The sequence below is a fragment of the Stegodyphus dumicola genome, chromosome 9 (genome assembly GCF_044657685.1).
Source record: "Stegodyphus dumicola isolate Sdum_Otavi_A_Nest chromosome 9, ASM4465768v1".
NCBI lineage: Eukaryota > Metazoa > Arthropoda > Arachnida > Araneae > Eresidae > Stegodyphus > Stegodyphus dumicola.
The window spans coordinates 101,161,144-101,179,608 of record NC_140776.1 but is presented as its reverse complement, the minus strand read 5'-3'; the positions used below and the strand labels follow the sequence as shown (position 1 = coordinate 101,179,608).

Here is an 18,465-nt window from a genome sequence, read left to right as displayed (position 1 = left end):
TGAGCGATAGTTATATTTTCCTTTGGGTGCCGTACCCTTTTATTATCAAACCTGTATCTTCACCGAATTTCACCTTTTAGCAATATCAGTCAGGAAAACTATATTGCTTTCGGAATCTTTACTTTAAATGTCTAAATGTTTGTTTTATGAATGTGTAACTGTTGTGGTTTGCAATGTTAGACAACTCAGTGCATATGCAGTCATTTTTTTTTCCATTGAAGTAGTTCTAATATCAAAATCGTAAAAACAACCTTGTATTTAGCGTAAGTATATTGAAACACTCAATCGATTTCGAGGGCAGCTAAAGGTCCCTCCTCATCAGAAGAAAGAAATACATAGTAAGAAGAAAAATAAAGGGGAAGGATTCTCAGAAACAGGTGCTCCTTATCAGCACTGCACGTGGTTATAACCGGATTTTTAATCAGAGTTACACTGGCCGCCTACTTTTACTGAGCCAGGCTCAGTAAAAGTAGTACAAACATGTAAACAAATCAAACATGTAACACAAAGGACAAGAAAAATTAGCGAAGTTAAAAATAGGGAGCGAGGGGCAACTGAACCTTCACGCTCAAAATCTGAACTTCGAATAATGGAAAGCAACCACTGAACGGATTTTTATACCCTCTGGCAGTACCAAAAGCGAGGAGGTAACGCCATCTATCGGCAAAAATAACTGAATTAAGATAGCAGAATTTTAAAGGTATTAGGAAGGACAGGATTGGACTTCAAATCATTAACTAAACATGCTAAATCTTTGTGAACATGAAAAGCCTCAAGAAAATCCAATTCACCTATGGAAGAAGCCTTTTGGATAATTTTTGCAGACCCAAAGTCAAAATTATGGTTAAATGTCCAACTATGATACGCAGAAGACTTGTTAATTTCGCCTTTTCTGACATAAGATTCATGTTCCTTGATACGAAACTTCAACGCTCTTTTTGTTTGGCCAATATATCTTAAACCACACTGACACGATATACTATAAATTCCCCAAGAATTCAAGACAGAAACGCAATCATTTAGAATCGAAGGGTGAATTTTATTAATAGGAGAGAAACCGACTTGAAAATTGAATTTCTGAAGAATCCGTGCAATTTTATAGCTAACAGAAGGATAAACTGGAAGCTCGACAAGGTCATTAATATTATTGGGGAATTTATAGTATATCGTGTGAGTGTGGTTTCAGATATATTGGCCAAACAAAAAGAGCGTTGAAGTTTCGTATCAAGGAACATGAATCTTATGTCAGAAAAGGCGAAATTAACAAGTCTTCAATTGCGTATCATAGTTGGACATTTAACCATAATTTTGACTTTGGGTCTGCAAAAATTATCCAAAAGGCTTCTTCTATAGGTGAATTGGATTTTCTTGAGGCTTTTCATGTTCACAAAGATTTAGCCTGTTTAGTTAATGATTTGAAGTCCAATCTAGTCCTTCCTAATGCCTTTAAAATTCTACTATCTTAATTCAGTTATTTTTGCCGATAGATGGCGTTACCTCCTCGCGTTTGGTACTGCCAGAGGGTATAAAAATCCGTTCAGTGGTTGCTTTCCATTATTCGAAGTTCAGATTTTGAGCGTAAAGTTTCAGTTGCCCCTAGCTCCCTATTTTTAACTTCGCTAATTTTTCTTGTCCTTTGTGTTACATGTTTGATCAGATAGCCTGACTCAGTAAAAGTAGGCGGCCAGTGTAACTCTGATTAAAAATCCGGTTATAACCACGTGCAGTGCTGATAAGGACCACCTGTTTCTGAGTCTCCTTCCCCTTTATTTTTCTTCTTACTATGTATTTCTTTCTTCTGATGAGGAGGGACCTTTAGCTGCCCTCGAAATCGATTGAGTGTTTCAATATACTTACGCTAAATACAAGGTTGTTTTTACGATTCTGATTGTCACATTAGCGTGTTTCTCTTCTAGTCTAGTTCTAATATAATCAAAGTAAACGCATTTTAGAGTACTAGCATTTTGTCGACAAAATACGGTGATTCAGGAAATATTACTAAGTTACGACTTTTTGAATGTACCCTAAACATCGAAATGAAGCTAATAAGGAACAAATATATAATGCGCCAATGATACACGAATATATAATACGCCAAGTAAAGATAAGTGTAAGAAAAATGTGAAATAGGATAGATTTTATTTTAGGAAAAGTGTTTCTTGCTTGCTCTCTTCAACTACAGTTAAATGAAAAATAAGTACTACAAACAGAAAAAGATACGTTTTCAAGAACTTACAAGCAATTAAAGTATGACATACTCTATAACGAAGGTTTTTCTCTCTCTAGATGGCTTCAAAATGCTTTAATTTTTTTTTTTTTTCTCCTTTTCATTGCATGAAGTGTTTTCCCCCCTCTAGATGACATCTTCACTCTAGAATCAGCGGTTCTCAACCTTTCGACTAACTCATACCACCTAACCAAAAATTGAAAAACTATAGTACCACCACTGCATTTTTACAATAATTATTTTTCAGTTCCCAAATAGAAATATTAAAAAAAAGAAGTATTTTGCCATTTGCACAACTTATTGGTTATTTGTATTAAATATGCACACATAAAAATATCAGATTAAAAATTGGTTACCATTTTAATTATTAGCATTTAAGTTATAATACTTTAATTCTAAAATTTGCTGTGAAATCTGGGCCTCTAAGAGAGATCGATTTGTTTATGTCTGGTCTTCTCTTAGTTTTAACCGTAAATTAGGATCCATTTCTAATTTTATTCTGTATTTATTTTTCAAATGTAATATCGAAGAAAATCCTTGTTCACACAAATAGGTTGTACAAAATGTTGATAAAAATTTAATAGCTTTATTGGAAATGCCTTTAAATTCTTTTTTCTGTTCAGCCAAAAGTCAACAAATGTGTTATTTTTGAAATCTTCAGTTAGAGTTCGATCACAAAAAATATTTATCAATTGTTCTTTTTCTTGACGAGATTTTTTAATTTAATAGCTAAAAATCGCTCCCTAGACCGTTCTATTTCATTATTTCCTTTCACCATTCATCAAGAGTACCTCGCAGTTAGCTATTACCAATTTCTCGAAAATTTTTCAATCGCTCTGTGAGTGGTGCTGAAAGCGCTTCTAATAACTTAAAATCCACAGCAGTCAACACTATTTTCCTCCATTCAGATATAAATTTATCTAATAAGAAAAGAGATTTTGAATTTTCTAGATCTCCCTCTTGTCTAAGAAAGCGAAATTGTTATGAATTTCAATCAGTCTTGCGTTTTCATTTAATTTTTAAGGTAATTTTTTTTTGGATGCTTTGAGTTCGTTACTGGGGAGTTTTACAATTTGAAATCTGCAATTTCTGAATTATTTAGCAATTATTTTCAATAATTTTGCTCTCAGAATTCCTGTTTCTTGAAAACCAATACAAAATTACTTTATCATCTTGGAAGGATATTTATAAAGGGTATGTTTTACAGCAGAAGAGCTATACCTTCTGTCAGTGCTTGTTTATTATAGTGTGTCCACAGAATCCTATTTAAAATTTAGAAGACCTCAAATTTTTGTTTCTTTCGGAGTTCGCACGCTGCGAAGTTCATTCTCAAATTTAAAACGTAAAACCTTTCATATATCTAAGTACCTTATTTAAGTATTTCAACAGTATATGCTAATTCATTTTTTACTGTTTACAGCTATAAGCTTATTTTTGTATTTACGTATTTTTTCAGTATTGCTGGTGTTTCCTACTCTGTAGTAATTTACAAGCAACTAGAGAAAATGGTAAGCAGTTCTGATTAAATTTTAAATCAAAATTAGAATGAGGAAAACTTACAAAATGTTTTTAATTAATAAACTACAATAAAATATATTAAAAAAGGTAATAAAAATGATGATAATATTAGAATATCAAAATCATGCCTGTGCCAGATTTTCACTAAAATTTTACATAATATCCGTGTTTATATTTATAAGCTTTCCTTTAGCATTAGTCAGAAATGATTCAAGACAACAAAAATGCTAATGAAATCAATAATTATCAATAGGTTTAGTGCGTAACATAAATAAATTTATAGTATTGTATTTCCAAAGGGCAAACAAAGCCATCTTTTTCAGCTGCGAATATGACATTATCTTATTACCAGAAATTTGCAATATTTGGTTTCGAAGGTCAAACAGAACCATACTAATATATCAATTTGATAGTCAGTAAGGGGCAGTAATGTAGTTTCGAAGATAAAACAGAACCACTTCTTTCGCTGTAAATGTAGTAATGATAAACTTTCAGTACTATAATTAAGAAAGTCAAAGGGGTTCATCCTCTGCACCTGCAAATTCAAATTAAAAAATTTGTAGTGCTATAGTTTTGAGAGTTAAACAAAACTGTCTGCTACTGCAAACATGAAAATGAGAAACACGCATTACTGTAGTTTCGAAGGTCAAACAAAATCATCTCCTTACTCTACAGATATATTAATAAGAAATTTGCACTGCTATTGTTTTGAAAGTTAAACAGAACCATATTCTTCAGCTGAGAACAGAATCCTGAGGTTCTCAGTACTATATCTTGCAAGTTATCAACAACTATGATAATGAGAAACTTGCAATACTATAGTTTTGGAGGTAAACAGAACTTCATTTTTTGCTGCGGGTATGAAAAGGGAGCAGCGTTGTAACTTTGCTCAAAGCTACAGCACTGTTCACTTTCCCAAAAAGAAAATTCTGTTGATGTATTTAATTATGGCAAAGCACACTAAGGCTATCAGCCTAAGGGGAGGGATGCCTTCGTGGAGGACTTTCTAAGGGAAACTGGCTCGTATACACGTTACACATGGGGAAAACCACGAAAACACCCATACAGCCAGCCCTTTCGCGGGATTGAAACCTCGGACCGAACTACCAGTGTTCAGCGACTTTACCGCTCGGCCGCTGGTGGGCCTAAAGAAAATTCTGAAATTTGCTCACTATGTTTCGAAGATCAAACATAATCTTTTCTTCAGTTGCGAATGCAAAAATAAGCTGAAAATTCTTTGTACTTTTTCCAGTTTGCTTTGTTATCACTCAAAAACATTTTTTTTTTTTTAATTTCTTCTCATTTTTTTTTATCACCACAAAAAAGAAGGTTCTAACTAGAAAAGATTGTTAAGTGGATGCAAATGAGCAATGCTATTCAGCGTTCCTTTTATTTTCGCACAAACACTTTTAGCAATTTTACTACGGTCATCTGCAGCTGTAGCTAAATGTAGCAAGTTCCTAACATAGAAAGAGAGAGCAGCAAATTTTCGGCAACCTGCCGGCAATTAAACAAAACCGCTTTTGAAGAGAAAGAAAAACATGAAGGTCACTAAGTAGTGGGTGCTCTTAATGTAATTTCATCTAGGAATGATAAATGAAATTAAATTAAGAGTTGGCGTGCTTATAGTTTGAGGAAAATGTAAGTTTGAATTGAAGTTAATGGCAGAAGTAAAATTGAAGTTACGGATTGCATACAAGCAATGCTGTGCAATATATGATTTATTTGTTCCCTTTTTTTGGAACTTATGGTTCATGTAACTCGATGCTATATTTTAAAGCGAGTTTTGTTTAAGCACGTATGTCAAACCATATTGACAAGGAATGCTGTTAAGTTGCTTACTTATAATCAGCCAAAAAAGGTTCTTCAAAACTATAATTCGATAAGTTTACTTAAATTACTTCAAATTCACTGCTAACTATTAATTTCCTTATCATTCAAATATGATGATGCATTTTATTCGGTCAAAAAATTTAGGTAGTAATAGTAGGAAAGTAATACACAAAATCAACATCTTCAGTATGTAATGCTTGCATCTTATTTTACTCATGATGATCACAGCAAATAATATTAATTTAGAAAATTTATTTCAAAAGCAAAATATTTGCAAATAATATTTTTCGATAGCGTTTTGGATTGGATTATTTGGTTACAGCAACGCACACTGAAGCTATGGATTCCTTTCTGGATGATTTTTTGGGAGAAACTAACCTCTATTAATGCTATATGAATAATGCCACGAAACGCTTGTGCCCTAGAAGCAGTTCAAACCCTAGAAGTAGAATTCCATGTGTGTTTACATTGCCAGTGTTTCGTGGCTTTATCCAGTCAGCCCACTTTGAATAATATTTCAGCAAATAATATTGCTTAAAATTGTAAGGTTAAACCCAATGAACATTTTAGTTTAGAACCCCTTGTTCAACCTTCCTATAATTCGGAGACTTATTATCTTCGCACTTATTGTAGTTAGTCTATAATTTTTAAAACACAGACAACGGATAAAACTTAACGTTTGTTAACTCATTATTTTATAGGTTCAAGTAAAATTAAGGAAAAAAAAAACTTATCCACCACTACTTGTTGGGTTTTTTAAAGCAAATGCTTATGCAAACACAGCAAACAAACTGAATGTCCAAACGACTTCGCTCGTATTTGCTACTTTTAGACCTAAACGATAGTGAAACTACATTAAGACCTGGTCAGTTTATAGATTCACGAGCAGATATTTTTATGAACACGGGAAGCTTTAAAAATTTAATTAACCATCTGATTTTTGTCGTGATTTGGGTAAAAGCAAAATTGATGTTTATACACCAGCAAGCTGTGTTTACCTATTCACCAAACCAGACCGACGAGCAGATGGGAACTTTATGAATTAAATTGCTATGCTGATGGATTGTCAAAGCTCTCTCTATATATAACTTACATATTTGATCGTTATTTAAACTTCATCTATTTTTCATTTTGGGGAGGCTGATGTAAGAAACATATGTTAAAGGAATGAATTAACACAAGAAAAGCTTGTTACTTAAAATAAACTTTACAATATAACTATTTATTCACATTTGTAAATATGAACACAAAATAAACTGAATTGATCTTTTTGTCTAAGTGCTTAAGATAAAAGTATGCGATATCATTAGCGTTAAAAACATTATTATTCCATATGCCAAAGATATCATTGTTCTGTGTACTTTTCATCGATTCTAGAAATAACAGCAGATAACATGAAAATTGCTCTATTTTCTACTGTGAAATAAGAGCAATTCAATTTAAGTCTATCAGACTGAACCAGTTTAATTGGATCCCGGGGAACAGACTATAGCCTGGTAGTTTTGGCAAAATTTTCTCTACGTAAAGAAAATATGAGTCAGCTTCACTTCAGGAGAACTTCACGTAGACAATCCATTGAGGGAATATGGCTCTTGAGTGCTTTATCATAATCAGGTAACAAACTAGCCTAATTAAAGTGTTTAAAAATTAACTTGAATATCATAAATAAGCAATCAGTACCGTGAAAGGTAATTGTTATCGTTAAAATTAAATTATGTTCTTATTGCGTGTAACAGTAAGCGCCATTGTTACATATCGGCCATCCTTAAATTAAATTATGTTCTTATCGCGTGTAAGAGTACTCTAGTTAAAGTAAATGTTATTAACAAAAGGCTTTTAAAGCGGGTTATTGTATTTTGTTCTTTGTTTATTGAAATAATTGACACTTTTAACTAGAATCAAAATGACCTAATGATGACGGTATATTTTCTGGCTAGAATCATCATGTTGGTGCATATATCTTTCTATACTAAATTATATTGTTCTACAACGAATATTGTCCTACAACGAGAAAGATCTACATTGAATTGCGTAGTTCATTTGCAACTTCAGTGTGTCTTTTACTAAAATTTCCATTTCTCTTTTCTTTACAAGCTGGCGGATGAACTGACAAGAAAACTTCAAGCGGATGCTTGTTATTCGGTCAGTCAAACAACTTCAGATTAATTATTTGAAAATGCGTAGATGATTAATAGCTGTTAGATGTCCTCCTATTGACAAGAATAATTTATTGACCAGATTGAAAATCTTTATGAGTCAAATGCTTTATCTTAATCTACTTGGTATTATTTTAGTAGGGAATATGAAAAAGCAATAAGATTCATGGTTCGAATTTGAGATAGGGAGCAGTTGATTCTTAAATCTCTCCTCAGTCTTGATTTTTATGCATAATCGTCTGGTCAATAAATTATGCAATTTTATTAATGTTTAAAGTTTTTTCAATGTATGAAAGCCGACGTAATCCAAAAGTAAATATTTGTAAAAGTTCCGGAGCAGATTTATTAATAGATTTAATGAATGGGAAATTTTCTGTTGATGGTAAAATGTGCATTAAGTAATAAAGGAACGTGATAAATATTATTTTTTTTATTTAATATAGTGGGATTACTGTTATTACTAGAAATATAATAATTTTGATATATTTTATTTGAAATGAAGGTGGGAGACATGATTGGCTACCGGATCCAAGATGCATGCACAAATGTGGACATAGAACCTGACGAAAACCCGGAGTCAGAATACGTAGCCACAGCTACAATTATGTTTGAATTGTACATGACATTGCAGGAATTCATCAAATTCAGAGATAACTTGCCTCTTGAGTGAGTATTCTCTTGTAGAAATGCGACCAAAAATTAATTAATTATAACATAGGTACTTTTTCGCTTCGCCCACGCAAATCTCGCCAAGTAGACTTCATTGGCGAAAACACATAGTATACGCATAAAAAGTGTTGACAAATGATAGTTTATTTATTTAATATTTTATTTTGAAGGTATAAACATTTAATGTCGTTTAAAATTTTGTAAAAAAGCCGAAAAATAAAAACAATAAATTTGTAAAAAGACATTAATTTAAGAATTTACTATGCTTTCATCGCACAATATCCTGATTCGCCGGTTCATATCACGTGACCCCAAGTCATCTCATCTCACGTAAACTCACGAAAACACACTGCCGCATGGAAAGAAAAAAATATTTTATTTCGGACAATGGCAGGATATTCCTTTGAGATACCTGAAATTATCCATTAAATTTGAAATAGAAATATTTTGCATTTTTGCGAAAGCAGCACATTTCTTTTATATAGCTAAGTTTCCTGATTAAATTTCAAACATAAATATGCAACACAAACCGTTTACATTGCTGAGTTTTAAAGCAAAAGTTCCTTAAAATTCCAACTTCGAGGTGCACATCTTCGGATGAAGGGCTACGTGTGTTCAAAATTTGGAGGCTCTAGGAGCTGCCGTTTTTCCACAATGCATGGAATATACAAACATACGTACTTACAGACTGCAGCGAGCAACTCTGCAGTTCTGTAAACGTAATTTTCCCTTAAAGTTTTTTTTTTACGCTTTGGCAACACTGGGTGTTTAGTTTAAGTTTAGAATATTAAAAAAAGTCTTAGCTGCGCAATGTTTTCATTATATGGAGTTGGATTTCTGCTTTATTTTGATTCCTTTTTCACGTTTTTTACTGGAGAATCGTCTAACTAAGGGATGGGTAAACTACGGCCTGCGGGCCAACCCCACCGGATGGCTCTATCCGGCCCGAGGATGGAATTTTAATTTGCCGGTCCGAGGCAAGTTAAAGAAATATATAATTATAAATTATATGTTCATCTCCTTTTTTACTTCGTTTAAATGTAATTTTTTTCTTTCTTTTTTTTTTTTTCAAAGAACTGATGATCTTTTTACTTTCTCTCTTTTTGTTCTACAAAACATAAATCGACGGAAATAGCAATCACAGACAGCTTTCAATCTTTAAAGTGTTAAAGAGCGGAAGTTCTTTGCTAGTTATAGCTGTAGATTGGCGTCAACAAGCCTTTTCTCTTTCTTGGGGAGCAGACATATGTTAATCCAATATATGTGAATTAGAGCTCACATGTGGCAGACTGCGCATTTTAAGTTCCACCAGTGGCTTCTTCTTTTGGCGCGAGTTCTAATATTATTGATTGCGTATGGAAAGATTGCGGACATTTAGCATCATTGTGAATAGTGGTGAAATTATTAAAATTATAGCGTAGCTAGTGCTTGTTTGGGTTATTCGTAAAGTATTTCAACCCCGAAATGGCTACTAAAAAACGTACAGTTGATTCAGAGTGCCGTGCTTTTAATGATGATTGGACCTGAAAATATTATTTTACAATTGTACAAGATAAACTAATGTGTTTCATCTTCAGTAAAGCTGTAACAGACTTTAAAGACTATAACATTTCTCGTCATTTCACATCTTAGCATAAGAATTCCAATTACGAAGCAATGTCCAAATATAAAAGAAAAATGCAGAAAGTCTTTGTAAAAAATTATCAGGCCGAAAAATTTTTTCAAGAAGGTAAACAGTATCCAAGAAGCAGCTACACATGCAAGTTACACTGTAGCATACAATATTGCTAAAAATAATAAAGCTGTCAGTGATGGGGCTTTGTGATGTTTTATATCCATCCAAGAAAAATAATTTTGAGACTGTAAGCTTATCTCGAGAAAAGGTGACATCGATAAAAATTGACATTAAATATTGGCCAGTTTAAATTTTGCTCAATAGCTATGGATGAAAGCACGGATATAAATGATACTGCTCAATTAGTATTATTTACAAGAGGTATTGATGAGAACTTTGACATTATCGAGGAACTGGCCTGCATGCAGTCTTTAAAGAGAACTACAACGAGATGTGATATTTTTCGTGAAAGACCTGATGAGAAAAAAATGGGTGTAAGACCTGTTTTACGATCATAATGTGAGTCATCGTCAGCGCATGGTAATGATTAGGGGATTTTAGTAAAAGATCCTGCCTTTTTTCGCAGCTTTTCTTGCCATGATTACTGGGCTTAAAATAACCATTCTAAAGTTACACACTGTAAACTTAGATTGTTCTCCATGGACTTCCCCTTATCCTGAGCAAAATGACTCTGCTAATATTCACTAATACTGAATGGAACTAACCCTAAGTTGATTTTTCTCGTGCAGAATTCTTGCGGAAATTCTGAGTAATTGAAATTTTCAATAATTTTACGAAAGGTGAAATCACTAGCTAAGTTATAACTATTGTAGTGTGAAATAAACTAAATGTTCGATCGAATGGTTAAGCATACAGAGTGTAGATTTAACTTATCAGTGAGATATCGCCTTCAGCAACTACTTAACTGTCAGGAAAAGACTAAGTCAATTTAATCACGTGAAGATTTAATTTAACTATTCCTAGTAAAATACAATAAAAATGATAACTCTGTAGAGACATTAATATTTTTTGGAAGCAGGCAAGATGAAATAGGAACAATCGAACCATTCTGGAATACCAGCCCAGCGTGCAGAACCACTACACTACGAAGGGACGCTAGGAAGGTGGGAGAAATACCTTATAACTCAAATTAAAACGAATGATTTATCCTATGAATAGTATAACAATGAAGCTAATTGTCCTAGTTGCTAAGATTCAATTATTTACAGACAGAATCTTAAAATGAAAATCAAACACTTGGCTTTTGTATTTAGAATCGTGTCTAATCTATTTACAGACAAGATCTTAAATTCAAAACCAAATACTTGGTTTTGTATTTAGAATCGTGTCGACTTTATCTCTTAACTCGTGAAGCGTATCGACAAAAACATTGAATTCTTGTTCATAAATAAAGTTCATTGCGTATGATAAGAATAAGAATATGAATAAGAAAATTTCATCCCCTTTTATTACATCAACATACATTAACAAGTACTTACTGCTAAAATTTTATCTATGTATTTTATCTTTTACGATTATACTCAATATTACTTTCCTGTTCATTTGAAGTATTTTAAACTTATTTATTTTCTTCTAATGAACTCTAAAACTAAGCTAGCTTTTATTTTACTAGAAGTGAAACTCTCTTTGTGTACTTATTTTAGAAATAAAATTCCCTTTATTTTAGAAATTTAACTTTCGTTTCATTTATAAAATATTTATGCTTCTTTTTTCATTATTTTCTAGTCAGTTTCATTTCTGTTACTATTATTGAACACAGCATATTTCTCTTTGCACATTAGTGCTTTTGTAAAAAAAAACGGAGAAGCAGGAGGAAGGGTATTTCTTACAGTTTTAGCATACTTAATACTGAATATACTTGGGCAAGCAGAATTAAGTATATATTAAAAAAAATAAAGCTCCATTTTAGATGAGAAAAATAATATAGAGTCTTTTATGCTTTTTAGTATTACAAATGCATATTGCGTAATTTTTTCCCATTGGAAAAGGGTCGTGCTTTTTAACAGCAAAAAAGAAATAAGTAAAAAAAAGTAGTTGTTAATATTAAAAATGCTCATAAAACATTTATTACATAATTCACATCAACTGAACTAACTGATGCACTTAAAAACATTTTGCCTGCTCAAGAACTACATCGCAATTAATTTATTAGTCAAGAAGGGCTTTGTCCCTCAAGGACTATTATTTTCGTTTTGCGATTTTGCGCGGAATCACTATAAACGGCGTATTGCTTTTGAAATTGTTGCCATCAAATTTTAGAGTTCTGCATTATATTTGAAGAAATTAAATTACGAAGAATCTGCATAAATGTATGTATGTTTCTCGCATTGTGATAAAACGAAGGTACCTAGAGTCATCTAATTTTGAATGACGCATTCCTACTGCGAATATGGGCATCTGAAAGCCCAAATTTGAAATTTGGAATTTGTTTTATTATTGATTTCATATTTTATAAAACTTTAACGATTTTTTTATTAACAAACTCAACGATTTAAAAACGTGGAATGACAACACACTAAAGCAGGCAAGAGGGGGGAACCTTTTTATCTCTATCGCACGGAACTGTGTATCAGAAATTCTAAAGATATGCTCATTTTAAAATTATTTTGCGACATTGCTGTTGAACTGAATTTTATGGTTTAAGTGCAAAAAAAATGATATTTAATAAATAAAATAAATAAATAATATAAAATTAATAATAAACAAAACTTTAAAAAACGCCCCTTTGGACGTAATTTAAAATCTGAAACCTTTCAGATTTTTTTTTTTTTATTTATTTTTTTAGTTCAAAGGGGTTTTGTCCCTGAAGGAGTATTGTTTTCGTTTTGCAATTTTGCGTTTGGTGCACTATAAATGTCCGTTTCACGTTTCAAACTATTGCCTCCAAATGTTAAAGTCCTGTATTACATTGGAAGAAGTTAAGTAATGAAAAATCTGCATAAATGTATGTATATTTTTCGCATTGTGATAAAAAAAAAACGGTATATAGAACCATCGAATTTTGAATGACATAATCCTACCACGCTTATGGGCATGGGGAAGCCCTTCATGTTTTGCAAAACTTTAACCAATTTTTGATTAATAAACTCAAGTATTTCAAATGAGCAATGGCAATGTTGCACAGCAAAAACATTTTTATCTCCAGCGCGTGAGACTCTGTATCGGAAATTCTAAAGGGATAGGCTCAATTTAAAACAATTTTATGATATTGCTCTTGAACTGAATTTTATGGTTTAAGTGCCAAGAACGTGATATTTAATAAATAAAGGTAACAGAGAAAATGCTAAAAAGACGCCCCTTTGGGCGTAATTTAAAATCTGAAACCTTTCAGATTTTTATCTTTTTTTATTATTATTGTTTTTATTCTTTCTTCAGAGAGAAGAAGAACTTGACTCTGATAAACTATCACCTGTGGTTCAAAGACACTGTTCATCATTGGTTCATTGTTGCCAAAGCAAAATGCCAAATTCGGTTGAAAAAGGCCGTTGAATTGGATAAGGTTTGTTCATATTTTAATAATACATTAACAATGTATTTGATGTTTTTTAATTAAATCAGTTTAAGATGAAATTTGTTCATCTGAAACCTTTAAGTTTGATGACAACTGTGATATGATTATTTTTATAAAGTGAATTAATGTTTACATTGCTAATTTAAGACAAATGAGAGAATTTCTCTTAAATTACTAATGTAAACATGAATTCAAGTACATCAGCGTTTAGGTTTCTATACTCGAAAGAAATATTACCAAATATTATTCTTCAAGGCGCAATTAATTTTTGATAACTTAAGGATAGAAGAAGTAAGGACATTGTGCATTTTTTAAGTCGTAATATTTGACGTATTATCATATGGTGAGAACTGAACAATTATTTTCTACCTTATTCTGTTTTATCCTTAAAATCATTACAATATTTCTCGAGTTTTAAAGCGTTTTTCAGTATTATTTTGCGAATAATCGTAATAGCAAGTAAATAAATATCATAAAACCTTTTATTTTGTATTGTAGTGTGAAATAAACTAAATGTTCGATCGAATGGTTAAGCATACAGAGTGTAGATTTAACTTATCAGTGAGATATCGCCTTCAGCAACTACTTAACTGTCAGGAAAAGACTAAGTCAATTTAATCACGTGAAGATTTAATTTAACTATTCCTAGTAAAATACAATAAAAATGATAACTCTGTAGAGACATTAATATTTTTTGGAAGCAGGCAAGATGAAATAGGAACAATCGAACCATTCTGGAATACCAGCCCAGCGTGCAGAACCACTACACTACGAAGGGACGCTAGGAAGGTGGGAGAAATACCTTATAACTCAAATTAAAACGAATGATTTATCCTATGAATAGTATAACAATGAAGCTAATTGTCCTAGTTGCTAAGATTCAATTATTTACAGACAGAATCTTAAAATGAAAATCAAACACTTGGCTTTTGTATTTAGAATCGTGTCTAATCTATTTACAGACAAGATCTTAAATTCAAAACCAAATACTTGGTTTTGTATTTAGAATCGTGTCGACTTTATCTCTTAACTCGTGAAGCGTATCGACAAAAACATTGAATTCTTGTTCATAAATAAAGTTCATTGCGTATGATAAGAATAAGAATATGAATAAGAAAATTTCATCCCCTTTTATTACATCAACATACATTAACAAGTACTTACTGCTAAAATTTTATCTATGTATTTTATCTTTTACGATTATACTCAATATTACTTTCCTGTTCATTTGAAGTATTTTAAACTTATTTATTTTCTTCTAATGAACTCTAAAACTAAGCTAGCTTTTATTTTACTAGAAGTGAAACTCTCTTTGTGTACTTATTTTAGAAATAAAATTCCCTTTATTTTAGAAATTTAACTTTCGTTTCATTTATAAAATATTTATGCTTCTTTTTTCATTATTTTCTAGTCAGTTTCATTTCTGTTACTATTATTGAACACAGCATATTTCTCTTTGCACATTAGTGCTTTTGTAAAAAAAAACGGAGAAGCAGGAGGAAGGGTATTTCTTACAGTTTTAGCATACTTAATACTGAATATACTTGGGCAAGCAGAATTAAGTATATATTAAAAAAAATAAAGCTCCATTTTAGATGAGAAAAATAATATAGAGTCTTTTATGCTTTTTAGTATTACAAATGCATATTGCGTAATTTTTTCCCATTGGAAAAGGGTCGTGCTTTTTAACAGCAAAAAAGAAATAAGTAAAAAAAAGTAGTTGTTAATATTAAAAATGCTCATAAAACATTTATTACATAATTCACATCAACTGAACTAACTGATGCACTTAAAAACATTTTGCCTGCTCAAGAACTACATCGCAATTAATTTATTAGTCAAGAAGGGCTTTGTCCCTCAAGGACTATTATTTTCGTTTTGCGATTTTGCGCGGAATCACTATAAACGGCGTATTGCTTTTGAAATTGTTGCCATCAAATTTTAGAGTTCTGCATTATATTTGAAGAAATTAAATTACGAAGAATCTGCATAAATGTATGTATGTTTCTCGCATTGTGATAAAACGAAGGTACCTAGAGTCATCTAATTTTGAATGACGCATTCCTACTGCGAATATGGGCATCTGAAAGCCCAAATTTGAAATTTGGAATTTGTTTTATTATTGATTTCATATTTTATAAAACTTTTCTTTATGTCTTTCCTGAAGACTAGCTTTCCTTAGGTACAAAGATCCCACCTGAGATTTGTTATGGTTTTATTAAGCCTATCCATCTTGCCAATTAATTACACTAGAAAATATTCGCAAAATAGGTTATTTAGAATAATAATCTTAAAAATTATATTATGGTTTTTTAGACTAGTGATTTATTTTCTTCGTTGTTTTTATATTAATTTAGAAATTCCTTAAAATTATGTTTTTAGAGATATGAATGATTTATATTTCTCACATTGATATTATACAGGATTTTGAAAGAATTATTTATCTGGTTTATATTTTCATGGATAGTTATTTAGATAATTTTTTGTGATTAGTATTTATTGTATAATCAAAGTTCTTTTATAAAACTAGTGATCATGTTTTTATTTGTAGACTGCTAAATCTGCCTTTTCGATCTTAAAAATATGCTTTTCATTTATTGGATTTATTCAGGATTATTGTTTTAATATTTTCCACAGATATTTTCTGAGTAATTAAAAAACTTTAGAAAATTTTAAAATTCATTTAAGATTTCTCAGTTTCTGAGCATAGAAGCATGATTGCACTAAATAGGATTTTTATCTGTGCAAGGTTTCGTTAAAATACATTTCCATACACATAAAAATATAAGAGTATTTTTTCGTTTAACTAATAATTCTAAAAATATGGAAATATAAATATTACGTGTCTTAGTATTATATTTTTATGACTATTACTGTAGTACATAGTACTGATTTGTTTCCTGTTTCCATTACGGTCCCTAATCCTACCGAAGAAGGTGAGCTGACTAACCTATTCTAAAGCTAGTATGCTGTAGCTAGAATTTCGTTATATATATGCTGCCTTTATCTTGCCTTCTTTTTTTTTAGAATTTAGCAATTGCTAGAGCTAGAAATGTGTGATGGCTTTTATTAGCATGATTAGTCAGTGGTTATCTTGATTAATAATAAAAACTTCTTACTTTAAGTAGATTTTAGTGATCGTATTTGAGGTGATTTTAACAACAATGTACAGTCAACTTCCGGTTTGCCAGGGTAAAGTGGCTTGCATCACAAGGCTGATACGGATAATTAACCGATTACTAATATAACTCGCATTAATTATCCGATTACCAAAGTAAAGAAAGGTATGCATGCTTAACACATAATCATGATTTATCCAGCAGTACTTGAAAGATGCAGAAAAGAGAAATTAAGCCATAATATATTTAACAGAAAAATATTATTAATGAGTTTCCTGTATTTTCCAGCAGATTGATCAGGAGAACGAATTCACTGCATTTCGTAAATTTAATCAGAATCAGCCGGTTGAGCGGCCTGCCTCCTAAAATAGCTAACACTATAAAAAGGTATATACAATGATGGGTAGTATTCAATAATAATTTAAATGAGTCTGCATTTATTACTATTATATCGTTTAGCAAGTTTATTAATCATAGAAAAATTTGGAAAAAATTAAATATTTTAAGCTTTCCTGAGCGACTATAAATTACTGCGGGAAAAATAAAAGTATTTTAATTCGACCAGGGGCAAATAATTTCTTTTAAATCGCGAGATAGTTGATTAAATTCAAAGGAGAAATACACCGCGCTTTGCCTGAGGCATCAGACTTCTTTTATACCGCTGATTTTTCTAACTAAATTTGAAACATAAATGTTTTATGCTTTGCCGAGTGACAACACTAAGCTTTTATGTAGCTAAAGCTCCTTAAACTCCTGCAGCCGCTCAATCGGTATAGCGTCGCTGCCTACCACTAACCTCTCGAGAGGTCTTTCGGCTCTCGTTGTGTGATCTGAGTGTCCCCTTCCCGCACAGACACTGTAAGTTTCGATGCCTTCTTGGCGATACAAGCCCGGTACAGATCATAGTGTCACTAACCACTACACCGGATGGGCTGTAAATTATATCAGTAACAGCTCGGGCTATAAATGGATTTATTTTGACACTAAATACGATACTGAAGGATTAGTTTACATTTTTTGAAAGCATGAAAGATGCGCTAGCGTGGAAAGGCATGATCATTACTAGGAAACGATTGTGCTCAATTTTCAAGATGGAGAATTTGTTGTCTCATTGTACAGAGATAATATGATATATAAGGGGACACCGTTAAACTTTTTGATTACCTAAGTGAAGGCTAAATCTTCACATAAAGATTTACAAGACAAAGGCGTTATCCGAACATGAGCAGTTCGTCATCTGAACATGAGCAGAAGTTAGCTGAGGTTTTCATTCCAATATGTTTAGTTACAAGGCCATTTACAAAAATCAATACATGGTAGCGTGTAACCATCATAGTGTACTAAAAACTTGTGAACCAAATTAATTTACTCTACAAATATTTATAAGATTCGACAATTTGAACACCTCAACTGCTCTCGTTCTTCAATAAGAGTGGCAGAAGTTGCCAGAGAACAGCATTTCTCTTTACAATCACTCACTTTCACTTTTCTATTACGCAGCCGCATTAGCTGCCACAAGACGTTGTTTTATTGAAAAGTGTTATTTCAGCTTGCTTTATATGCCTTAAGATACTTTTCATAATTTTGTAATTTATATCGGCGTGAAATTCATGAAATTCCATTTACAAATTAATATTGTGTAAATAGCGCACATACACATATACATTCAAACATATAGTAAATACTGCATTATTTTACGGAATTATACTTAAATTTACAAATTCGACTTTTAAATTAAGTCACGTAAGTTAATTATAAATTAGAGTTACGTAAGGATTTGTGAAATTAAGTTACGT

At 31.7% G+C, this 18,465-nt stretch overlaps 1 protein-coding gene across 1 annotated transcript in view; it reads left to right on the top strand.

Annotated features, from left to right (window-relative positions):
• Positions 1-18,465, top strand: part of LOC118194764 (BAI1-associated protein 3-like) — a 282,557-nt gene that overhangs the window by 191,175 nt on the left and 72,917 nt on the right. The window contains exons 16-18 of the mRNA XM_085823822.1: positions 3,684-3,735; positions 8,237-8,400; positions 13,415-13,538. Coding sequence (XP_085679948.1) covers positions 3,684-3,735; positions 8,237-8,400; positions 13,415-13,538 — 340 coding nt within the window. The remainder of the gene's footprint in view (positions 1-3,683; positions 3,736-8,236; positions 8,401-13,414; positions 13,539-18,465) is intronic.